The sequence below is a fragment of the Poecile atricapillus genome, chromosome 18, assembly GCF_030490865.1.
Source record: "Poecile atricapillus isolate bPoeAtr1 chromosome 18, bPoeAtr1.hap1, whole genome shotgun sequence".
NCBI lineage: Eukaryota > Metazoa > Chordata > Aves > Passeriformes > Paridae > Poecile > Poecile atricapillus.
The window spans coordinates 4871643-4898259 of NC_081266.1; the positions used below are offsets into that span (position 1 = coordinate 4871643).

The 26617-nt window shown below is 42.1% G+C and overlaps 1 protein-coding gene and 1 long non-coding RNA gene across 4 annotated transcripts in view; both read right to left on the reverse strand.

Annotated features, from left to right (window-relative positions):
• Positions 1–10834: 10834 nt before the first annotated feature.
• On the reverse strand, positions 10835–18926 carry LOC131586118 (uncharacterized). Its single transcript, XR_009279086.1, has 4 exons — positions 18137–18926; positions 12676–12795; positions 12407–12524; positions 10835–11096 (listed from the first exon to the last, which is right to left on the reverse strand). It is a non-coding gene; the product is annotated as an uncharacterized LOC131586118 (long non-coding RNA).
• Positions 18927–19254: 328 nt separating this feature from the next.
• BPGM (bisphosphoglycerate mutase) overlaps positions 19255–26617 on the reverse strand; it is a 34408-nt gene continuing 27045 nt past the window's right edge. For all 3 annotated transcript variants that reach the window (XM_058852868.1, XM_058852869.1, XM_058852867.1), the window contains one exon: positions 19255–22453. In XM_058852868.1, the coding sequence (XP_058708851.1) occupies positions 22275–22453 (179 nt within the window). In that variant the 3' untranslated portion in view covers positions 19255–22274. The remainder of the gene's footprint in view (positions 22454–26617) is intronic.

Genomic DNA, 26617 nt, shown 5'->3' on the forward strand with positions numbered 1-26617 from the left:
TTGTGATTTTTTTGCTTAATCCATCCTGCACCACGTCAGACTGGGCCTTCCTTACTTTCATGTCAGCTTTTCCCCAGTGACACGACCTAAAATAAGAGTGCCAGGGCTGCCAGGCATTTTAGGGAGACTGAACACAGCAATAACACCAGTTACTGATCTCTTAAATGTGTTCTAGATGGGGGGTTTGGCTTCCTTCAGGACAGCAGGGGAAAGAAGTCTTTGTTCAAGCATTGTTCTTCCTTCTGAGCACAACGGGGTTGTGTTTTTTGTCCCACAGAGCGACAGGTTTTCAACACAATGGATGGAAGTGTGAGCTCCCAGCTTTGAGATGGCAACACATCATGTTCTGGGGACTAGAATTTGCTTTTGAACTTGAGCTGAACGGGCATTAAAAAGATTCATATCTCTTGACTGTGTCATTTACATGCAAAATGAGTGTGTTTAATCCTGTCCTTTGAGATCTTGTTAGGAGCACATCTGACATTCTATTGAAGGACAATTTTCACTCAGTGCTCTTGGAGGATAAGCGAGCTCTGGATCACTCTTCACCTACATCAAAGCCAGAGCTGAACACTGACAACAGCAGAAGTGTCAGTGTATTACTGATTGAGCCTGTCCTGGTGCAATATTTTGGATTCCTGCCCCATCAGCTGGAATCCTGAGTGATGTGCATGGTGCAGAACCAGCCTGTTCACACACAGCAAGACAAAACTTCCATCCTGGCATCCCCATGAATGTGCAGCAGCCACTTTCCCAACCTGAGCATGTTGGGCTATTAGAGGTGCACAAATTGATCTGGAATTATTCAGCAGCCAGATGTCTAGAACTGACTGGGCCACTGAATTGCCAAGAAAAACAATCAGCTATTTGCAGAAAGTAACTGGGCTGGCAAGTCTTCAACCTGCAGCAAAAGGAGTCGGAGTCCAAGCCATCCTTTTAATATAGCTGCCGATCATCATTATTTCCTGGCTGCAGAGGATGAAATAAATTGCTCATCATCTTTTTTAATTAAGTTATGCAGCTACAGTAGACACACCACAAAGCCTGTAATAGCAGAAGTTGCTGTCACAGAGGAGCACAGAGCAGTGGGCATTCTGAAAGTACAGTTTTGTGTAACTATCCAAAAGAAAACTGGGAGAAATCCAGGCTGTGTTTAGCACTGAGTCTTGAGGTAACCAGTTACCACCCCACCAACTGAGGTTAAAAAAATGAGGTTAAAAAACAAACCCATAAATAAAAAAGGAACCCCTCCATAACAATTATCCAGGGATGCATTACACCAGGGCTGGCAGATTCACGAGCTGCATCTGAAGAGCTCAAATGTTCCCCTCCCTGCATTTACTGCAATGAAATGAGCTGAACTCTCTCACCCTGCTGTGCATGGCAAGGCCAGAGCTGTGCAGCCCACACACAGCAGTGGGTTTCACACAGGGGCTCACTCGTGGCTTTGTGCTCTGAGAGCTGATCATTGCAGTGCAATCAGCATTAATCCCTTGGGGCAAAGCACATGTCAAGGTTTACAGCCCAAGCACACGCAAAAACGTGCTCCTCTGCAGCCAGGGAAGGGCTGACACCACCCATGGAGCCTGGAACAGCTCCTTCTCCTCAGGGCTTGGTTTATCTTCCAAACACAGAACTCTTTTCCTGACCAAAACAGGCAACAGAAACCAGAGCAGAAGTGTGCTGCTCCTCTGCCACACTCTGTTAGGAACAGCCATAGTGACCACACAGAGAGAAAGTTTTATTCTTCCAGATTTTCTTTTATAGACAGTTCTGAGCAGGTCTGAGAAGGTAAAACTTTCATTGATCATGGAACCAACACATCACCATCACTGGACAATCGAGAACAGCACCCCTTGGCTGTTTCTTACCATTAACAAGGAACAAACAGCACCTGCAAAGGTTGTTTTCCTTCTCCAAGGACTGTTTGGGTTCCTCCTTATGATTTCCCAGGCCAGAGTGAGAAAGTTGTGTGATTGAGTTTCACACAGACATTGCGCTCCTGCCTGATCTCTCACATTCAGCATCCACACTCCTCCTTGCCCCATCCTCCTTCCACTGCTTACAATCCCTTACCCCACAAACCTCACCTCCCCTCCTCACTTCCATTTGTGTGATGCTCCTATTGACAGGGAGATTGTGTCACCTTTGAGCCTCTGAGTGCTCCTGCAGCACTAAACAGCATCCTCTTGCCCAAAGGGGAAGCACTGCTCATAAAAAAACCTCCACATAAAAGAGGCATTAAAGTTGTCCCTCTCTTCCCTGAGGATATTTTGCCACAGCAGTGTTTGCTGGGCAGGGAACAAGCGATATCCTCATGATGAGGACAAGTATCACAGCTGAAGGGGGAAGGAGTGAGCACTGCTCCTGGTCTAAGAGGGAAGAACAAATGACAAGAGAAACAGAGGCTGAGGTGAAGCAGCTCTTTAGATACCTGTTTGCTTCTGCAAATGCTCCTTCCTTGCTGTCTGTTCCTGCCAGAGCCCATTTTTCTATCCATACACACACTGAAGCAGTGCTGGCTGGCTCTGGACACCCTCAGGCAGTCCCTGCTGTCTCAGCAGCCTCTTTCTTACAAAGAAAACCATTAAACTTTTTTTTTTTTTTTTAATTTTAATTTTAATTTTTTTTTTTAATTTTAAATTTGTTCTTATTTGTTTTTCCCCCGAATCTGCTACAGGAATGGCTGATGAATGACTTTAACATTTCAAACAATGGATTTTAGCTGGAGATCAAGCAAGAACCTGGATGTTAAATGATTGGGAGGGTTATTGGGTTATTGATGATGACAGACAGATGGGTAACAAGAAGGACTAACACCAAAGTTATCTCCATGTCCCCAGTGAGCCATGAGGCATTATGTGACCATCAGCTCCATCAAGCAGAGGATCAGATATGCTCACCCTGTGAACAAAATTATTTGGAAATATCTGTAATATTTGATCTTCCTGTTTCCTCCCAATGTGCTGATTGCCACTTTAAATCAGTCTCCTGATGACTTTGCAGGGAAAGAGGAGATTTGTCCTGCAGCCCAGTGTTATAGAGGCCTTCTGAATATCTCTGGTTATTAAAACACTCTCAAGCACGTTTCTTTTCTAAGAGAGGGTCCTGGGTGCTCCTGTAAATTATTCCATTGTCATTCCAGAGGGAAAATGCCTCTTCCCTTCCCCTCTGGAGCAGCACAAGTGGCACCCTGCCTCCTGTGCAGAATGATCCCTATACATGGGCTCAGAAGTGATTTGGGGACTTGCACCAAGTAAGGCCACACATCATTATTCCACAGGTAAAGCTTCTGTAGTTAGCAGTAGCAAAAAGGGAAAAATACCAGGAAGTTTTCATAGAAAATATTCAGGGAAAAACGTTTTCAGGTTTTCCAGGCTTTTGGAAATATCTGAGCTATTTGAAACCTCCCTCAGTTTATGCACTAGAGAAGGAAATAGTAAGAAAAAGGCAAGGATTTGGACCAATTTGAATTTTTATAAGTCATTTTCCATCACAATACTTTCTCAAACTTCTCCCTCCCATCACTCTCCACAAAGATGTGAAGGACCCACATTTTACTGATGTCCCATTTATAATTCTGCAACTTTGCTGCTTTGGTGCTTTTGGCAGAAGCAAGTGTCTACCCAGCTCTGGCTTGGATTTTAGGGAAATACCTCTATTTTGCATAGATTCACCTGCTGCTTTTTAGGATCTTGCACATCCAATAACCTGCAAGGCTCAAGTTACTCTGTTTTGCAAGGAATCAGAGGCAAAGGACACAGGACAGGGCAACCTGGCATGAGACAGGCAGTGCTGTCAGCAGTCCAGAGATTCTGGCAGGTTTCCACGACACAGAAAGAAGGAGGTGATGTGAAATGATGGACAGGATATTAAACCAAAAGGAAGAAGCAGAGATCCTCCCCAAGCACCCCCCCACTGTTTCTCTGTAAACAAACAAACATGTTAATCAAGGAAGAGCAAAAAGTCAGAATGCACTTTGCAACCAACTAAAGAAAGCCCTAAAAAGGCACAGACAAGCCAAGACACACAAGAATCCTGAAAGAGAAGTGCTAGAAGTTTAAAAAGACAGTGAAACATAAGATGTCAGAGAGAACTCCATCAAGATTAGAAAACATTTTTATTACACTTGGCATTAACAGCTGAAGTCCTCTAACTGTGGCTGAGATGTAGAAGGAACATCTATAACACTCCATTGTATTTTAATTTAACATCAAGAAAAATGTAATTCCCTGGGAACATGAGGCCTCCTTGGTGCCAGCCTGGCTTTTCACCCTCCTCACTCTACTCCTGGCCAAGAACACTTCCAGAAGAGGGTCACTGAGCTCTGGAGTTTGCTGTGCCACGAGGCTTTGAGAAGGGAGAAGCCAAACTGGGGACACGACCCTGCTGGCACAGGAGACACCCCCATTCCAGAGGAGGGATGAAGCCACAGTCCCATGGCACTGATGGAGATTTTCAGGGTCAGAAATGGTCCCTGTTGCTGCAGGCAGCAGCACACCATGATACCCCTCAGGTTTTCCACTCTGGGTGAGTGGAGTGCTGCGAAAGGTGCAGGGAAACAGCAAAAATGCTGTGCTGAGAGACACCTCTGCTTGTGAAATATTGGGGGAAATCTCCCAGTTTCTCCCCACTAAAAGCACTGGAACAGCCTAACCAGGGAACTGCTCAATCCCCATCCCTGGAGGGATTTAGCAGGATGTAGATGTGGCACTCAGGGATGTGCTTTAGTGGTGGGCTTGGCAGTGGTAGATTTACAGCTGGATTTGATGAGCTTAAGAGCCTTTTCCAACCTAAATAAATGGTTGCATGGGTTCCCTGTAACACCTCTGCCAAGCAGGAATATCACAGCTTTGTTTGACTGTCCTCCTCAAGTGTGACCAGGAAGAAGAAACCTCTCTCTCCTCTGCATAGAGACTTTCCCTTCTTTTTTCTTGCTTCTCAAAGAGATGCAAAGAAACAGAGACTTTCAAGTGGTTCTGCTGAGGCAGTAATTTCATGGTTTGTTCAGTTCCAGGCTTTAACCTCGGTGCCAAGAATCAGTGCCACACAATAATGAAAAGTCTAAAATGATTTTTAAATACAGAGGGAGAGAGAAATGCAGTGCAAAATACAGCTAAAAATAAAAGAGCAAAAGTAAGCAAATAAGGAATGCTCAAAATTGGCATGGCAGTTTCCTCTGGATCAAAATTAAGGCTTAGTTACCACCCAGTCTAGTGAACCTGGAGTGGATCTGGAAGACATTAAAGATTTGGAATAAAAAACACAGAGCTGAAAAATTATATTTGATTACTAATTAAAATAAACTGCAAAAATAACAGCAGTAGGCTGCCAATATCATCTGTCCTTCTGTAGTGCATCCAAACACACTGCGTGGAATTGCACTGCTCAGTCCTTGAAAGAGAAACATTTGAATAAAAATGCATCACCAAGTTCAGGAACTTTAGCAACAGTGCAGAGACATCAGCCCATTTATGTTCTGAATGCTTAAAAACAGGGATGATCCTGCATGGATCAGGCTCAGACTGGTGCTCAGGCTGGATCCCAACTGAGGATCCACAAGCAAGGTGTGCAAGGGGAGGTTCTCAGGTGCCAACTCATATCCTATATAAGATATAACATCTTCATTTAATGCATCTTTTGGCCTTTCAGCTACAGAGTGTATTGAACTCCAGAAAGAGCCTTTGAACTTCTATGGAAATGTGGTTTTTATATATATATACATATTTTACCTTTTCTTTTTTTTCTTTTTTAATGGGTGTCAAGGATGCTAAAAAAAGAAAAGCAAGTATCTGGGGGTTTGGGTTGTTTTTTCTGTTTAAAGCACAGTCTGAACTGAGCTGGGTTCTGCCATCTATCAGTTTGTGATTCCATCACATGGCCAGGGAAAGCAGGGCAGCCCTGCTGGGAGTCTCCCAGAGGAAACACAAGTGCTGGCAGACCCGATGGCAGCGATCCTCCAAACAATGTGGATCTCCTTAGAGCTGAGAGACTGGGTGTTGGAGCCTGGAATCCAGAGTGTGTGCCCTTGTTTCTGATACTTAGTTATAAGATCTAGAAAAACACTGAATTTCATATCATATGAAATTCATGAGCATGTTTTCAAGGTGATACATGAAAACAAATGTTAAAGTTAGATAGAAAAAGCTAAAAGTGTAAATGTATAAATTAGAAAGTTTTTTTAAATCACTGGGTGAAAAAGTTAGTTTAGAGAACAGGAGACAAGATGGAGGATTTAGGGTGTTGTCTCTTGTTCCTTCTTCTTTCTTCTTCATGTTCCTCTCCTGGAGGTTTTTGGGTAATAGTGAGTGATTGGATAGAGAATGCCACAGTGCAGCACAGAGGTGATGGGTCATTGGGTCATTAAGAAAAATAATATACATGTCTATTGTTAATTGGGTAAAAATAGGTATAAAGTTAAAAGAACTGCGTATTTTGGTGCCATTTTGTGCATCAGACACGAAGTGTGCCACAAGGCCTTGTTTGTACCATCAGAAGAAAGAAATGTCCCAGATTGCAAAGATTAACCTTGTGTAGCCAGCCTGGAGAGAGCTGTTAAGTTTTGTGATCACCTGTTAATAAACACCAGAAACAAGATTCTAACGAGCTCGGGAGTTTTCTTCCAATCACAAGAACTGAGATAAGCAGGGCTCCCCACGAGGGAAGATCCCAAAAGAATTCAGTCCAAAGGAGGCTGAGAAATCCAAGAATAAAAAGAAAAATACAGAAGAGATGCAGCAGAAACAGAGAAAAGATTTTTTTAGAGAAAAGTTACACTGGGTCTCTGACAAGAGATTAAAGATGGAACTGTGGCCCATGGAAAGCTCAGAAATCCTGTCACCAGAGGAACCTTGTCCCTACTCCCCATGGCAGGGCTCCAGCCAGCACACACAAACCACTTCAAGGGAAGCCAATGTCCTCCAACATGAAACCTCCAAAGGACCAGAGATCTGAAAAACTGATGGGGTGACTGGTTCATTTGTGCTCAGGAAACTGTGCTATGTTTAAAAAGCTCAACAGTCTCTCTTGCCTTTGATAAATTACACACATTAGCCACCCCAAAGGTCTGCTCAGTAGCTGCCACCCCACTGGAACATCTTGCTTTCTTCTCCACAGGAACTCCATAAATTCACTATCCCTTTCTTGTAATCCATCTTCCTCCTTACTTCTGTCAAGGAACCACTTGAGCTTCTTTAATTTAACCAGGCACAATTTAATTCAATTTTCCCAGGCACAGCTAAAAGCCTTTGCTTGTGTTCATGAGAGGAAATGCCTGGTTATCTGCTAGGTAAACTGATTAATTAAATACAAAAGCTTCCAGGACAGTTTTTGCTCTTTTAAAAGCAGTTTCTCAGTCCAGTCCTGTTGTCCCATTTCCTTAATACAGAGTGTCTTTACCTTTGTCTAGACCCCATGGCAATATTTCAAGACCCTACCAGGGGCAGCACAGATCTTCCACAGGGCACCCACCAACTCCTGAACTTCATCAGAGGGCTCCAAGGTCAGATATTTTGGCTTCAAGGCTTCTCTGTGCTGTTTTTCACCAAAGTGCATCCATTCCTCTTCCATGGTGTCAAAAAATCAGCAGTCAGTCACTTTATTTTATGTTCTCTTTTGCCCTTTGGATGCATTTAGCATTGCCCCTAGAGGAAAAAAAAAATACTGGTTTGTCAGATTTCTACCATTTCTAATCAATCCAGAGCTTTTCCCCTCCTGGATTCTTTCCATTTGCCTTTCTGTATGTATTCCCTAGCTCAGGAAAGCAGATTCTGATTTCCCCTAGGCCCAGCACAAAACAATACTAATATCTTTTTTATGTTTGATTTTGTTTGGTTGGGTTTTTTTTGGTGGAGGAAGGAAACATTGTTTATTAAATCTTTTTTTTTTTAAACTAAAAAGCTGTTCTCACTTAAAATGCCAACAATCCGTTTTGAGATGGCAGCCCTGTGTCTTCAGCTTGTGTGTTTGCAGAATATACACATATTTTTAATATAAGGTGTGTATATATAACTATTGCACAAGCCTAACCAAACTCACAAGTAATAACAGGAGTTTTCAAATAAAATTAGGAAACTTCTACCCAAAGAAAATGGCATTTACTGTGCACTCAAGTGTAACCAAAACTGCAATTCCCAGAAGGAAATGCCATGGTCTCTTGTTATTTTTTTTAACCTGTTCTTTCTGCTTTCCACCCAGAAGGAAAAAAACTTTTTCACTCACAACTTGAATGAATGTCTTTTGGAAAGAGAAAGGGAAAAGAAAAGGGGGAATATGACATGAAATATGTCTGGCAAGGCAGGGTAGAAGGAGGAATGGGCAAATGCTGATCTCTCTGAGCTCAGCAGGGGCTTGGCAGGCACCAGAGAGGGTCCTGAGCATCTCTGTGCTCCTCACCTTCAGTGCCCAGCAGGACGTAGCCCCTCACAGAAGCTTCAGAAATGGCTTTATTGCACTAAAGATCTGTGAGTGGTGCCCTCCTGTTCCTTCTTTTCTACAAGAGGAATGTGTTTTGGCTGCTGAACAAGAACAGGAAAGATGGGTTGTAACAGTTAAACCACTTAAATCAACTTTTTTCATTTCATCTCTTCGCCCTCCCCCGGCCATTTGATTCACACAGCAAGCAAATCCACCCACTGAACATAAACATAAATAGATTTTCATGGGAAAGTTCATTAAAAAAAAAACCTCAAGCCTTTTTTTTTTTTAAAAAAATAATAGATATGTCAATGAGGAGCTGTAAGCTAAAATCATTGTCATTCTTACTCTCCTAACAAAATCAAACCTAGAATCTTCCTGGGTAATTCCCATCTTTGCATAGGTCAAATGCATAAATTAAGTTACTTTTCCCCAGGCTTTCTCCACAGCCAAAACAAAGCCAGGATGAACAATAAATTTCCTCACTAGATGGAGCAAGAGCATTTAGATAGCAGAAGGTATTGCCAAAGTGCTGTAATGGGACTCTCAGAACTGGGACAGCCCAACTCCATTTAAAGCCTTGGAAAACCACAGAGCTCTTGTCTTTTATTCCAGCAATGTCAGTGCTCTGCTCAGTAGCTGAGCAATAATCCAAAATCAGGGGGGAAATCCCTGCTATGGTAAAGGTCTTCAAACTGAGAGGGGTTCTTGCCACCCTCCTCCTCCCTGGTTCTCACCCTCAATAATGCTGTTGCTGACAGAGCTGGACAAACCATGCTCCTGCTGGCTTTGTTTCTGGAAGAACAGTAATTTTCAGTGCTGATTTCTTGTCCAGCTCAGCCCCCTGGGCAGGGTTGGAGGTACCAGTGGTGCAGGGACACCTCAGCTACTGCAAACTCATGGCAGGGATTTGATTTTATTTGATTTTTGTAGCCACTGTTGGTTCTCCCTGGCTGAAATAAGCACAATTTTCAGTCACTGATAAAACTCCTCCTGGGGATGACCAGCACAGAGGGTCCAGCATGGAGTTCCACCAGTTCAGACAACCTGCAGTGTCTCTTGAGGTAGGAGCCACTGCTTGTACTGATGGATGGAGTGGTATTTTCTGCAGCTCCAGTTAAAGCCACCACTCAGAGTTATTCCTGTTTTCCCACATCCTCAGATCTGTGACAAAGTGTCATCATTTAACCCCAGCTCCCTGCCAGCCCCTGCACTTTCAAGGCAAACTGCATCCTCTCCTCCTCCTTTCTGAGACTTCACAGTGGCAAAAAACAATTTATTTCCTAACTGGAGATTCAGCAAGTCCTTTTGTGATCTGGCATTTGATACCCTATTCTGAGGAAAACTTCTGGTGTGGAAAATACCACCACTGTTCTCTTGGGCTGAAGTTTAACAAAAATATTAACAAAAGAAAATAGGATGTAGGCAAGCCTAAGGATTTTTTAAAAAACATTCAGCAATTATTAATTGCTTAATTATCAGCCCTGTTGCCAACTTGTGCCAGCAGAGGAAACAACAGGACAAACAGAAATCAAACCTACAAGCACAGAAAGTTACAAAGTCCTACAAAAACCGTCTTATGTTGACAACAAATCACACAACAAGGATCATTTCTCATCATTATCAATTGATAATCCAGGATTAGAACAAACCTTTGGTGCAACATGAGGAGTAAAATCCCCTTTCTCCCCAATTTATTCCACCCCATAACCCAGCCCCATCCTGAACTTTCAGCTGCCTGCAGTTTTACACAGAGATTTGCAGTTTCTCCACTGCAAATTATTGATTCTTCAAATTCTCAGCTGGGAAATCATTGATGTGAGAGCAATCATTTGGTGAGATGATGTCTGTACCTCACTTCTAAGGAACAGACAACTCACAGCAAAAATTCCTCTGTAACATATTTCTCTGCCTTCCAGAGAGCTGTAGCACAGTGATTTTCCCCCAGGAATGCTGGGGAACAGGAATTGCCCTCTTTGCCACCTTCCTTTAAGAGTGTGACGTATTTCACAAAATGCCTGGGTAAATAATATTGCATCTTGAGAAGGTTAAATTTCAACAAATAAGATGCAAACAAAGGCATAAAAATGTTTTTAAAATGCCAATAGCTTTTTTCCCCCTCCATCTTTTTGTCCTCACAAAATCTTTTCCTGTTGGACAAAGAAGCACAGACTTAAAACAGAATTTTCTCCTGTTTTCTTAGACTATTTTCTATTAAAAAGGAATTTTGGAAAAAAAAAAAAAAAACAACCACTTCCCAAAATAATTTCCAGTTTTTTATAAACAAAATATTTGTAGCACAAAGTTGTGGTTTCTCATTTCATATTGTTAAATCTGTGAAGAAAAAAAAAAAAAACAACAGAAAAAAACCATTTTATTCTTCTCAAATACTTTAAGGAGAAAAATAATCCACCAAAACATAACCAGCTCTTCACAATAGTAGCATATGCTTGCTCCTGGCTTCTTTCATATAAAGATAACCACACTTAGCTGCAGGATTAGATGGGAAATTTCCAAGTGGCACAGGAGTAAGCAGGAGGATTGTTCTTTCTGCAGCTTGCACACCTCAAACTGCTCCGTGGTCTCTTTTATCTCAATAAATCTCATTGCACATAGAGGTCTCTGACTCAGGTTTGCTTCATTTCTCACTGCCAGACTTTGAAGACTTTGTCTTTATGGTCCTGCATGGGGAAGAGGTAGATATATTCATTATGGTCTTTCAGGAAATACATTTTATCCCCACCTACGAATATTTTGCCTTATTTTATGTATGAAAATGGGGTTGTTGGTTATGCAGTTTGCTCACATCCCTGATATATTTTGAAATCCCCTAAGTTCCTGCCTGGGTGGAGGATTCACAGGTTGCTCCTAAATTACCCATGGTCTTAACCTCTGACTTTGAAGGTCTTAACCTTTGACTATGTTGGTTGTATACCCCAAACACAGACACTGACGAAGGAAAAAGTCCTGAAGGGGTCATTGGGGTCAGGATTGAGCTCTTAATTATCAGATGCATCCAATTAAACTGACTGCAGAGTAATGCTGACATTAATACTGTAAAATATGTTTTACAGTTACAATTGCATCAATGAGAACCGTAATACACCAATTTCCTGAGGCTGTTTTATTTACTTCAAGTGGTTTGAGCTTGAGAAACATAACTGGGAAAGCATAACAAATGCTTATTTCTTGGTGGTTTGCCTAGATTTGTTATGAAGCTGAAATCTAGTCACTGGTCAAATGGTTCTTTATGGATATTGGTCATAGGTCTTTCTTTTTTACTTTAATTTCCTGTTACATTTCTATTTAGAATTTAAAATTGTCTGTCCTAAGAATTTCCCTTGTGGTTGCTCCACTTCAATCAGAGAAATTCATGTGGGCATTTTCTGGAAGCTAAATATGCAGGTCTGAACTTTTTCTCAACTGTTGGGATTGCAGCTTTCAACACCAGAATTCTGCAAAATATTTAACACTCCAATAATGAGAGAAAAGAGCCCAGTTTCTCTCCACCTTGACCTGTCTCCCCAGCAGGACCTGATGGAGCCTGCAGAAAATGAAAACCGAAAAATTCACCATAACCTGGCTCACTTTGGGCTCTGATGGCACAAAATGGACCCAAACCATGTGGCTGTTTCATCTTTATATCCATTTTTTTACCCAGTTAACAATAGACAGGTGTATTGTTTTTATATATTAACAAATAAGTTTTCTATATCTACTTTTGTAACTAAAATTGTGACTAACTTTCAAACAATCACTCTTTGTGCTCCTAAAAACTGCAGAATCATGGAGAAGAAGGAAGGAGAGCTAAAAACCACACCTTTTTTTTTCCCTCCATCTTTACTCCATGTATTAAACCCTCTAAAATCTGTATTTTTTACTTCAGTGACACACTAAACATTATACTACTTTCTACTTAATTTTTTTATAAATCCTGTTTTACCCAGGGATATTTGGAAGCCTTTCTGTCAGTGACAAATAGGATTAATACCTTTTTGGGGAATAGGACAAACAGAGAAATGTTTCTCCATTTCTGGATTCTTGCATCCTCTCAGGGTGGTTTTGGGCAACACAGGGCACTGCAGGGCATGCTGGAAAGCCCTTTCCACCTAAATGGGGTGGAAAAGAAGTTGAAATCATACACCAAGTTTGCTGGGTCATCTTTATGGACAGCACAATCCAGCTTTGGGGTAAATGATTAAAAAGGGTATAAATGTATCCATCCACGGGGGTTTTTTGCATGCTACGTGGATCACTTACCAAAATCAACTCTGCAGCTCAGAAACCAAACTCATCAGGCATGGGGATCCCTCTGTGCAGATAGAGGCTTCTGCAAAACATCCTAAATCAGATCTAGTCACACTGGAGCTCCCTGAGTCACTGGGGAGAAGAAAAGAGTGGGAGGCCACTATTAATCTCACCTAAATGAAATATCTAAAATAGCTCTGATGATTCACATCCTAAAAAGGACTGCTAGTCCTTCTTATCAACAAAAGGAGCCAAGGGAGAGCCTTGCTCAGGTTGGGGGATATTTATAGTGCAGACATGTCCGAGGAGGTGAGGTAAAGCCTGTCCCATCAGTCCCCCTTGGTAAAGGAAACAGTGTTATCAGGAACATGCTTCATCAAAAAAGGCAGGAACTCTCCCTCCTCTTCCAGCTTGGCATTGTGGTTGTTTAAATTGAACTGGAAAAACTTCCTGTCCATTTGCAACAGCATTAGGACAGAGTGAGGACAATCTTTGGGCCTTTTGCAGAGCTGGAAGTGGCCAGACTGTTTTTGGACATTGATTTATTTGCATGAATGAACTCCTACAGAGATACCTATGGCATGGTTCTACCAATGCAATGGAAATTGCCACTGAAGACTTCTGAGCTCTGGTCTCCACAATTTTTACACAATAAATGCTTATTACAGTTGTTGTAGTGTGAAAGAATAGGCAGGGAAACTCCATTTTAAAAACAAATTAATCTTTTAAGCACACTGCAAAGATAAAATGCACAAAGCTGTTGCAAATAGAAGGCAAGGTAGAAATCTCAAGCTTTCCCAGAAACCTCATTACTCAGAGCTCCATTAGGTGGATGAGCAGGCTAGAATTCAGGATTATTCATGCTTTGCAATGTCTAGCTCTCTTCCTGTCTGTCCATCGAGGCTGCTGTCGTTAAGGGCCCTCCCAGGAATCTCACAAGAAATGAGATTTCACAAAAAGATAGGAAGGTTGCATTTCAAAGCCTGTTCTTTATTTCTGCATCCAGAGGAAAAAAAGAGTTGTGGGCAGTTTGGGCCCTCTCCCTCTGCAGACAGGGGGACCTGCACAATTTACTGTGAGGAAAACAAAGATCAGGATCACAGGATCAAGGTGATCACAGCAAAACCGAGGTGAGCACAGCAAAAGGAGGATGTAAAGAGCTAAATTCAGCATTGTGTTTTTAGCCAGGAGTTCTGTGGTCACCAGTGGACACGTTGGACACACGAGGGCTGAACCTGGACCTGCATGAAAAAGGCACTTCCCTCACCTCATCCTTTTTTCCCAATCCTGCTCCTTTTTCCCAATGCTGTCTCAGAGCTGAATAATGTTGGAGTCTGGAATCCAGAGTGTGTGCCCTTGTTTCTGATACTTAGTTATAAGATCTAGAAAAACACTGAATTTCATATAACATTAAATTCATGAGTATGTTTTCATGGTGATACATGAAAACAAATGTTAAAGTTAGATAGAAGAAGTGTAAGTGTTTAGATTAGAAAGTTTCTTAAATCACTGGGTGAAAAAGTAGTTTAGACAACAGGAGACAAGATTTAGGGTGTTGCCTCTTGTCCTTCTTCTTTCTTCTTCGTGTTCTTCTCCTGGAGGTTTTTGGGTGATAGTGAGTGATTGGATAGAGAATGCCACAGTGCAGCACACAGGTGATGGGTCATTGGGTCATTAAGAAAAATAATATACGTGTCTATTGTTAATTGGGTAAAAATAGGTATAAAGATAAAAGAACTGTGTATTTCGGGGCCATTTTGTGCATCAGACACAAAGTGTGCCACAAGGCCTTGTTTGTACCATCAGAAGAAAGAAATGTACCAGATTGCAAAGATTAACCCTGTGTAGCCAGCCTGGAGAGAGCTGTTCAGTTTTGTGATCACCTGTTAATAAACACCAGAAACAAGATTCTAACGAGCTCGGGAGTTTTCTTCCAATCACAAGAACTGAGATAAGCAGAGCTCCCCACGAGGGAAGATCCCAAAAGAATTCAGTCCAAAGGAGGCTGAGAAATCCAAGAATAAAAAGAAAAATACAGAAGAGATGCAGCAGAAACAAAGAAACAGAAAAAGGAATTTTTAGAGAAAAGTTACAGACAAGATCACACATTCACACTCTCTGCATCCACTTGAGACAGCTCTTCAAGTGACCTGCTTTTACAGAAATGCTGACTTCAGTGGAAATTATTGTGCCTCAAAAACAGGGACATAGGAGGCAAACCTATTAAGCACCTTCTGTACCAAGACCAAACAGCCAGGCTTTGTGGAGCCCTTTTTTCTCATCTCCATGAAAACCAAGTCAAAGCTACAAAGCTGCACAGCTACTGTCAGCTGTGAAAAACTGGCTATCATGGTGGGAGAGAGCTTTGCTGGAGGAACAGAGAGAACAGAACAAGCAGATAAAAATTATTAAGAGGAAAACAGGTCACTCGGTGTTTCTCTCACGTGGGTGGCTTTTTCCAGCTAAAATATATATATATAAAAAAAAAAATCCTCCTTTTCCCCCGTGAATCGTTGGAATGCAGACAGGACTGTAAAATATAAAATGTGATCCAGCTGGAAATCCACAGCTCAGCACAGCAGTTCTCAGGCTTTTTCAGATGTATCTCCCTCTCAAAGCCATTCCACACTTGACCCTGTCTCCCCCCATGTAAGCACCTCTGCCAAGGAGCCTGAAGCTGGCAGGACACACCACGGAGGAAGGTGTCATGGAACAAAAATGCTCTGTGGGGGCACCTGGGTGGTACTTTGTGGTTGGATGGAGAAGTTTAGGGTGGGGACACATCAGGGGACAGGGAAAAAAAACCCACAAACCTGAGAAGATGCCACAGTAACCAAAGGCCTTACCCAAAACCAAGTGATGACTCTCCCCCCCCTAAGAAACACGAAGGACCTTGTTGTGCAGACAGCAGCTTTCTATGGAAACCATTTTTGGAACTTGCCAGTTGTTGTTTTTCATTGTTCTGGACAAAGATGTCAGTATTTCTGGTGGATTTTGACCAAATCTGATTCATGCTTTCCAAACTAAGAAAATAGAACCAAAATCCAAGCTCCTGTGGAATTTGAGTTCTAAGGTATCAGAAGGGAAGGGCAGAAAACCTAAATAAAGAACTAGAGGACAACAGGATATAAAATACTAGTTAAAAGGAGGTATTTCTGGCCACAGAAAACACTTGAGCCAACCACACAGAAGTGAAAGCACAGAATATAAGATTTCCAGCATTGAAACAAAATACTTTTAATTTCTGTAGGGTGTCCTAAAGCTTTCACCTGAGCAAATGAGGTCTGGGAAAGTTTATTCTGTTTTGCTGTTGTCCAACAAAAATTAAGTGTCAGTTCCCACAACATGCCATGAAACTGAAATGTGTATGTTGATGTACTTTAAAAACGCCTTTAGAGATATGGGTTGAAGTATGCAAAAACAAAGCTCATGAGTTTTGCATCACTAACAAGCACTTTTTGCACTGATGTGTTAGGGAAGGTTGCAGAACAAGAATTTATTTATTTTTCTATCAGCTACACCTACAGCCTCACTCAACGGGGATAACTCACATCAGTCCACATATTTCAAGATAGGTGTAAGGGGGGTCTGAACTGTCTTTCTTAAAGCTTAATTTGACATTTGACAGCATGCAAAATAAATAATAATAAATGAATTTCCACAAATTCTGAAAGGTAGAGAGAGGAATACAAGAGCCCTTGGGGAAAAAAAAAAACCAACTAGTACAGGAGTATCTGAAATCAGATCCCTGAAATCCAAGGCACCTTCCAATTCATGTTCTTTTTAATTTGGTATTTGCTCATTGCTGAGCACCTTTTGTCATGCAGCCCTGACTGGTCTGGTGGAGATGCTGAGGTGAGACTAAATCTGGGATCTAAACCTAGGTCTAGCAACCCTAGATGATGACTGCAACTTATTCCACAGCAGAACTAAATCACCCTCACTCCACTTGTTAAACCACAGGGCAGCTCTGGCAGAGAAAATGTGCTGCTTCTCAGGAGAGGCTGATCAGCCTTGCTGTGCCCACAGGGTGTAATTCTATTTTCCTGTGCACACTTTACCACAATGCACTTGCTCCACCTGTTGTCCACTTGCTTTTCTACAGCTGTAATTTGTGCAATTCCTTTGCCTGTAGGGATACTCGGGGATCTTTATGACTGCTTTCTCACTCCTAGCACAGCATCACTGCCTTCCATAGAGGAAAAAGAACAACCTGCAGCTCAGGAATAGCTGAAAAATAGCTGAAAAACCACAGATCTTAGAGTAGCTCAGCTTTAATCATACATTATCATTGTTGTTGTATGAGTAATCATCTTGTTACTGAGAGCCTGACAAGCGTCTGTCAGGAAAGCAGGATGCACTGCTGAATAATTAATATTTCAATTATTATTTAAATAATTGAATTGAATTCAATTAATATTTAAATAATTAATTATTCAGACAGGCATCCTCAGTCTAGGTTATGGCATTAATAGCAAATGCACATTCCTACTTTCCAGCTCTTCTGCTAGATTATCACCAGAAACAAGGAATAAAAAATGGCTTTTACTGAAAGAAACAGGCACTTCCACTAAACAGCTCTGGCAGCACCAGGGTAATGACACATCATGAGTGTATTCAGTTGTGCCATTTGCTCCTCATTGGTAGAAATGACCAAGCTGGAAGATGGCACCAAATTCTGCCTGGTTCTCCTGAAGTCACCAGCAGCCCAAATGTGAGCATTTGCTGCCACACTGCTTTCCTGGGAAAAGGTTTCCTTTCCTTTTCTTTTCCCAAATTAATACTTTCATGCAAGTACCAGACTGAAGGTGAGGAAATATGTGCTGTGCTGAGGGGGAGCTGGGACAGACCTGAGGAAGAGCATGGCTCTGTTAATGAGGCAGTAATGCTTGCAGACACAGCATTTGTAGTGCCAGGGCTCCCCTTAGGGCCACAACTGCTTTCTGAAGCTGGTAAGAGTAATTGCAGCACCACAGCAACAAGCACAGAACAATCTGAGCTGGAAGGGATTCACAAGGATCAACTGAGCTGTGGGTTAACGTCCCTCCTTTTAAAAGAAGTCATCTTCAGGTCACTTCATTGCACTGGGAGGGACAGCACAGCTCAGCAGCAGCTGTAGTCTGGTGTCTGCTGCCCTCCCCTGCTCTGTCAGCATCATGGGAAGGGCAAGAACAGGGAGCCTCTTCCCCTGCTCCCCCATTTTTCTGTAGCATAGGGACACGACCTGGCTGCTAAATTCTGCTGGAATGGCCCCAAGAAGGCCTGGCTGCTGAGAAACAAGGAGTAAGGCAGTGGGAAGAGTGCCATGGCACAGCCATCCTGCTCTCTGTGCTAAGCTGAAGTTCTCTCTTATATCCACCCACCCCCAGAACCTCTGACCACCACAACACAGGGCAGAGGGAGCAACACCTGCTCTCACAGCTCCTCCAAACCCTTCTGCACCCTCTGCTTGTTATCATTAATCAGTTCTCACCAGAGTTCTGATTCAGAGTGCTTCCTTGAGCAGCAGAGCTGTCACATCAACTTCCTCTCCTGCCCATGGGAATTTAAGGCTGAGGAGATGCTGAGGCCAGCAGAGAAGACAGACAAGGCAAATGTCCTTTATGGTGAACTCTGAGAATGAGCACTCTCCACAAACTAAAAGGAAGAAAAAGAAAAAACAAAACAAAAAAGGAAGAAGAAAAGCAAAGTTGAAATTTTGCAAATGTGACTAGGTAGAGTCAGTGTCTCCTCAGGCTGTGAACAGCAGGTTCATAGCAAAGTCCTTGGCACAAAGGTATGACAGACTGAAACCAAGCTGGTCTTCAGATGGTCTTTTCCCAACAAAAGAAACAGTGGGCACTGCTCTGGAACAATCTGAGGTGTTACTAAAGCAAAATACAGACTGGGGGAAAGGGAGGGAATACACCTTAAAATACCAATACAATTTGGAATTGGCTGACAGCAGTGCCACATTAACTGCAAAATGATAAACTCAGATCTGTTCCATTCCCCACTCAATCTCAACACAAGACCAAGTTTTAAAAAGGTCTGTTTCTTTAGTATGCTTTTTTAAAGCCCCACAGCTGTGTCTTCCCCACTTCTAGCTGAATGTTCAACTTTTTTAGGATTTTTATACTGCCTGCCATCCTCCCAGCACTCAAGGCTTTCCATGTGAAGGTCAGCAATAAGAGGCAGCCCCCAGCAGGTTTGCAGTTCCATGTGGCTGTCACTGGAGCTCCAACTCTGCTCGGCATCAAAGTGCTTTGGAGACACACCATCAAAAATTAATGCCTCTCACTAAAAGGAAAAGCAAGCATGGGAATTGGTAAGCATTTGTTTAGATCCACTGTTGTGGAACTAAAGTTCCTTGTTCTCAAGTAAATGTCCCCATAGTTTTGAAGGGGCATGTATTCCCTCCAACACTTCTTTCCGTGTAAATACCAGGAAGTGTTGGCTCCAGCACTATTTTAACCCAACTGACTGCATGATGTGTGATAAACAACTGCTTGAGTAGTTTTGGAACCCTGAAGGTCAGTTTTATTTACTTATCAGCCCTGAAAAGGAAACAAACGGGTTAGGAGTAGAAGAAAAAAAAAGACTGAAGCCAAATTAAATTTTATTTCAGATGATTTATTGAGTTATAAAGAACCTGCCAGCTCCACCATATTTACAAAGGTTTTCAAGAGGATCTAAAGCTATTACTGCTACTGAACCACAAGTTAAAAATGCATAAACAAACCAAATCAACCACATCCATTATGTTAACTGTAAAAACACCATTTACGTTATAGGACTTTGAGGCACACTCAAACACAGGGAAAAATCCTTCCCAACCACTGATCTCTAAAGTAAGATTCTCATTTCCCCCTCTTGATACAGCTGTGCCTGAAGATCAGAAATCCTTATGCCACTGCTGATGGAATTTGGTTTCTGTTCTTCAACAGACATGGTTTCTGAATCAGGATTTTAATTAAAGGTTTATTAATTTAGTTTAAAAGGTTACTCAGAATTGCAAGGCATTAAAATAATCTTAAAGAGCACAGTGAAATCCCCAGTTGGTTCCACTTGATACTTTTGTGAGGTGTTATTGCTGCCAGATGTGCAAATAAAATCCTGCCATCACTCTGGAGCCACAATCCAAGCAAACAAAGTCAAACTTCCCAGAGCACTGTCACTGTTCACATCTCACACAGCACCTCCTGAAAACATCACACTTGTGTTCTCCTCTTCCTGTGCATGACTCAAAGGATGATTTCAGTCAATTCCATCCATTCAGCTGCAATTAATGCTCCCTAAATTCCCTCACCCACTTTTCCATTCTCCTCCTTGCCCACAGAAGAGCTCATGGGTTCTGTGAGACAAGGGGAAGAAAGATTCAGCTGGGTTCGTTTCCAAGCATATTCCAGCTGCGTGTCACATCCTGAAGAAGTTCCACATTACAACTGCACAATGCCAAAGGGATATGGACGTGCCCTGGGTGCTCACACACCTGGATGCATCCAGTTCCCACTGGCAACAGGTGGCTCTGCCAGTCTGGTTTAAAGTCCACAGTAACATTGACTTGATATTGAGCTTCACACGTTATTTAATGTTTGGGGAAGAGTTTATTCACTTGAGTGCCAGTGAGCCTTCTCAGGGTTTCCACAGGTGAATGTTTGCTGATCAGCAATCTAATGCTGTGACACTCACTTGTAAACTACCAACTAAAATTCAGAGTTACTCTAAGCACAGAAACTAAAACCCCAGAAACTAAGTCAGTATCAAAATTAAGTAGCAGAGAAGTTGCCAATAGCATTTCAGAGGAAAAAAAGCCAAAACAACCAAAAAACACTGAAATATCTCTTGTACAAAGAAAGAGGAAACCTACCAGCTTTATGTAGCATTGTTCCTACTGCAAGTGCTACAAAAACAAAACCAAAGAGAAGCCCAAGCACCATTCATGCATGAGAAACTACCTTCTAGCAAGAAGTCTGTTATGGAGTACATGCTACTCTAATGTGAGCTGGCATCAGACCTGCAAAGCCTTGCTCCACATTGCAGCAAGACTGTCAGAGGCACACCACACTGTCACACTGCTCTCCTCCAAGGAAAAAACATCCTCTCACACAAAGCAAGATACACAGCCGCTCACTGCTGCAGCAGCAGCTCCTCTAGGATTTTAGAACTTTAGCATCACATCAAGGAAATGCTCATCAACATTGAGATTTGTAGCTGGGCCATGCTGAGAACACATTCAGCTCAAGCAGCACCCATGTTGATATCCAAGGGCAGAATCAGATGCTCAGGTGTTGAGACAGTGGGTCAGATATAAACTTTTTAACAGGTTCGTATTTGCAGGTAAGATTAAGGGCAAGTCTTCAAAAGTGGAATTACTCTGGTGCCTGTGTAGATAAAAAGAACACCAGGCTGCCACACCTGATACACTGCATCCAACCACAGGGTGAACTGGTCAAATCCAGTGCCAAACAACAGCAAGGCCACAATCTGCAGGAATCAAGCTACAATTGTGAGGAGAGGTTTACAGGGGACCACCTTCAGGCATGGCAGAATATCCTTCCTTACCAGCAGGATGGCTGAAGGAGCTGCACCCAGCAACACTTGTGACATGCTTCATGCAACTCTTCCAGCCCTTCAGAGAATTTGATACAGATAATGCCACAGTAATGTTACTGTGGCACACATTTATCACGATACCTTTGCAACTCAGGAAAGCTTAGAGGGGTTTTTCCCCAGGTCACTTTTGCTGAGGTGAGCAGGAATTATTTATCAACTCAACAAAGGGGTGATCAAACTAGTATATGTTACCAAAGTATTTCAAAGTTATTCAGGTCCCTCACTAGGAGCTACATGATAAACAGAGCAGAAAACCTTTGTGCTTCTTTTGTGGATTAAAGTCTGACTTAAATCCTATTACTGCAATCCAGCAAAATGCAGTGATGCTAGGCTTTGCAAAGATGGTGGAGGAAAAGGGATTCCATCTGGATTCCTGAAAAACTGAGTAAAGTGTAACAAAAGACAACTATGTTAACTCTAATAGTCAGAACATCTCTACAAAATTCTCTGGACCATGAACTGGCCACAGAAGACTCAAAATAACAAAGGCAGAGAGTTTTCCAGCTGGAAGCATTCTGAAAGACTGAAGGAAATCCATCGAGAACAAATTGACATGGCTGTTGTGACACAGAAAAATCATATTTGAAAACAGAGTTACCTGGTTCCATTTTATCAGTGACAGTTTTAGTGCCTGTAACATCCTGGACTTTAATTAGCCCAGTAAGCTGGTGCTTCTCTCCTTAACAGATGAGGATTGATTGTTGGTAGACACCAAGAACACATCCCTTTATTTCTCTACTGGACCATCCTAGGTGGTGGATCTGGGGCAGACTGCCCTGCAAGTTTTCATTACCTGAATCATCTCTTCCTTTTCCAGTATCGAAAACCTCACGCTGCGATCTAAATTCCAGTTTTTGAAAAGGCAGAGGGTTAAACTACCAACCTGAGACTCAACAATTGTCCCTTCCAATTATTTAGTGCTTGAAATTGAGACATTCACACAGCACAAACTAGCAGTCATACACACACCCTCACTTACTACCACACTGAACACAGCTGTGATAGAGAGCAGGATTTTACTTCTCAGCAGCTTTTACTTTCCCTTGATCTTCCACTTTTTTGATGGCAGCTTGGATAGCTTCTTGATCACCCAGAAACTGGTGAGGGCCCAGAGGGTGCAAATTCTCATCAAGTTCAAGAAGTATGGGCACACCAGTGGGGAGAGTGACATTGATGATGTCCTCATCGGAGATGCCTGCCAGAGAAAAACAGAACAGACACCTTCAGCTTCCTCAGTGCCTGTTTCTGAGGTTTCCTGGTCTTACAACAGTCAAGGACAACTTCCAACCCCCATCAACACCAGCAGCCACTCAAGGGTCAATTCCCAGCTGGGCCACAGCTTGGGAAGTGCTTTAGGAACAGCTGAAGGAGAGAATTCCCACCAAGGTGAAGACAGTTTCTTCACTTTTTCAGCCTACACGTGTGAAATAAACAGGAAGAGATTGCCCTGGAGACTGTTCCTTCAGTACAGGACATGGAGTACAATAGGTTCCCCTCTATCATTTCCCAGCTCACACATCACAAAAGATGATGAGAGTCCACATGTGCTACTCCAACATGAAACAACCTCTGCCACACAGCCAATACACACTCCTTAAAAAGGCAGGACAACAAGGTTAATTTTTCTCTTAAATTTTCTGGGCAGCTCTTATCACACAAACTGTCATAAAAATCAGTATTTAATTCTTCTTGTGTGAGAACCACTCTTTGCCCACACCTGATTTCTCACAAGCAAGTTTATAGCAGGGTCCACAGCATTCTCAGAATTACTACATATAGGATATTCATTTCTACTTTCAAATGAGGGGAAGAAAAAGGAGGCAGAAAAGCCAACTTGTACTTTTTTCCACTTAACTAAAGGAATGTGTACACGTGTGTACTGGAAACAAAGTTTATTTTACACAGTTGTGTAATTAAAATATTCTGGGCTCTCATCTCAGTGAAATTGCACGTTGTTTTTATATCAAATGCACATCCAAGAACACCAAGTAAATTGCAAGACCAAAGGTGCCAAATAAATTTCAAGACCAAACATCCTAGTAAAATTTCCACACAAGTTCTAAATAGTTGCACTGAAAGCAGTGACTGCAAAGACATCAACCCTCAAAAAAATCAGGCAAAAGCAAGTTAGTGTTATTGGGAATGTCAAGATTTCCCTTTCCCTCCCCTTTTCAGAAGCACGGAGGTCCCAGCAGCAGCCTGCTGTTGTGCAGCAGGGCACAGATTTGAGCAATTCACTTGGAAAAAGCACATGACCAAGCTTCTAAAGTGATGACACCATATGAACCAGACCAAGGTGCACCAAGCAAACATTCTCCTGGAGCAGCTGACAAAACAGATGGTGCTCAGAACACACGGGTGTAAATTTACCAGAGATTTTCACATTAAGCAGAAAAGCAGAGCCATCATATTAACAGGAAAACACACACATGAGTAAAGAAACTCAACTGTTGGGGTGACAACAGTTCAGAAAAAAAACAAAACTGTTCATGAGGTGAGGATCACGTGCCCCTGCCCAGAGACTGCACCAGCACCCAACTTTTGCAGTGACCTGTTCTTGGTTTATGCTCAGCACTTGGGTGAGCCCTAAGTTTCAGAAGGGCACCAGCCTTTACAAAAAACTTACACCTTGTTACATATTGAGCATCAATCCGCTGAAGTCACACTCAGCTTAAGCAATTCTTGCATACAAGGGACAATAATTAATCTGGTGTTGGCCACAGTATCAGACCTACAGGGAAAAAACCTCAAAGAATATCTAAAATTTAAAAATGGCACAGAAATTAATGGGGAAAATATTACATCCATTCACCAGTCACAAGCACTGTTCTCAAGGACTTTTGTTTGCAAAACAAGCAGCCAAGCTGCCTGAGCTCTTATTTCAAGGATTCTTAAGCATTAGATTTTAACAACACCCACATCAGCATGTATATTCCCAGAGAATCTATGCCTAGGAAGTGTTCTGACCACCTCCTAAGTTCTGTCTCCCAGACTAAACCATTCATATACACACAAAACAGATGAAGTCATGCAGGAGAGTTTAGGCAAACCACATAATGTGGTCAGGAGACATGATATTTAAAAGTTTCCTCTGGAGATGGATTAAACAAAACTAGCTGTAGCTACATGGATTCAGAAATGCATTTTACTGTTTTTACAGAACACAAAGTGACCACAATGTCAACTAGTATCAATTTACAAAGCAAAACAGTGCAGTCTAGGATAAACACACAGCAGCAAACATGATGGTTTTCTCCTCAGGACTTTTCCTCATACTCAAGTGCTGCCCCACAGCCAGAAGTCTGGAAACACAAGCTGAAATCAGATGAAAATCCTAAAGAAACAGCAGTTGTCCTGTTGCTGTGTGCAGTATTTCTGTTTCTCAGGAAGCAAGAAGCTGAGCAAGCTGGTCACACAAGCTCTTTGGTTGCAGGGAGAGCTCACCAGAACACTCCCCAGCCAGGTGCTGGAGTGCCAGGCACAGAAAATGTCCCTGTATCTGTGCTGACAGGCTCAGGCACTCAAGAAAACACCAGGTTTAATTTAAGACCATGGAGAAGGCTTCTAAAATTGAGTGGAGAAGCTGGGAATGTGAATGTGTGAGTTAGAATTATGTTAAGTCACTGGGTGAAAAACTTAGAGATAATAGTAGTGAATGACAGACAAGATGGATGTTCTAGGGCATTGGCTTGTCTTTGCCTTTCTCTTTTCTTCATGGTTTTGGGTGGTGTTGGGTGATTGGATAGAGAAATGTGGAACATGGGTGTTTGGTTATAGGGTTAAAAGTAAAAATAAATTAGTTGGCATTGGATAATTGGATAGTTTATGCTTAAAAGGCCTTGTAGACAGAGCCCTAGGTTGCCATTTGTAGCTTGTTAGGTTAGTGTAGAAGTGCTTACTGTCTGTAACAACGTAATATAGGCAAGAAAAATCAACATCCTAAATCCAAACATGAAAGATTTCTCTGCTCATCAATCCTGATCCTGGGGAAAAACTGAACACTTTTACACACAGGGAGAACTCCTTGCAGTGCTGGTGGCTGCAGTGAGAGCTGACTGCTATCCAGTTACTCCATGTGCTGTAACTGTAACCAGCTGACCTTTTCCTGCTGAACTCTGCCCCCAGCCAGCCCATGGCACTGGGAAGGGTGAAATCAGGGCAAGATCTCAAGTGCTGACTACAAGGTGCAGTGGTAAATAAGACCTCTGAAGAAGCAACTCTTCCCTCCAGTTTAATACCAAAGCCCTGCTGAAGTACTGTGCTGCTGTAGCTTTTTAATAATTCTTTTTGTTTCTTTTTTCTCTCTGGATTCTGCTGCTGTGCTTCTTCTGCACTTCTTTTCACTCTTGGATTTCTCAGTCCCCCTTTGGGCTGAGTTCCTTTGGGATACTCCCTCACAAGAAGGGAGTAAAACTGAATTTATCTCAGTTCTCTGGGTTTGAAGAAAACTCCCAAGTTTGTTAGGATCTTGTTTCTCATGTTTATTAGGATGTTATTACAAAACTTGGTAAGTCTCTCTAGACTATCTGCACAAGTTCAATTCACCACAACCTGGCTCATTTTGTTTTGATGGTACAAAATGGCCTTGTGGCTCACTGGCTTTGAAAGCACAAAATGGCTCTGAACTATGCAGATTTTTTATCTTTATACTCATTCTTACCCAATTAACAATAGATACATATATTATTTTTCTTTATGACCTAATGAACCATCACCTGTGTGCTGCACTGTGGCATTTTCTAACCAACCACTCATTATTACCCAAAAACTTTTAGAAGAAAATGAAGAAGGAAAAGAGACAACATTCTAAATCCTCCCTCTTACCTTCTGCTTTCTAAACTATTTTAAACTCTAAACTTTTTCACTCAGTGACTTAAGAAAACTCTCTAATTTACACTCACTTTTAGCTTTTCTATATAACTTTAACAGCTGTTTTCATGTATCACTATGAAAAGATGCTCATAAGTTTCATGTTATATGAAATTCAGTGTTTTTCTGGATCTCAGAGCTAAGCATCAAAAACAAAGTGCACACACTCTGTGTTTCAGATTCTAACATGCTGCTGGAAGCAGTCTTTACCCAAGAGAGTTTAAAACCCAGCTCCTACCTACTTACATTCCTGAGAACCCACAGACATTACTGAAATACTCAGGATGACTTCCTCAGGAGCCCAGATAAAATGTTCAGCAGACAGCTGCACTCCTCAAGTGGCCATCTGCCATGCTGTGTCCTGAGAACACTGTTCCTCACCTGTACAGCAGGAAGCAATTAGGTACAGGAACTCTACGGTAATTTGGTACAGCACTTATTATAATAAGAGACTTTTCAAAATTACATTCTAAATTCTTCCCCAGCTCAC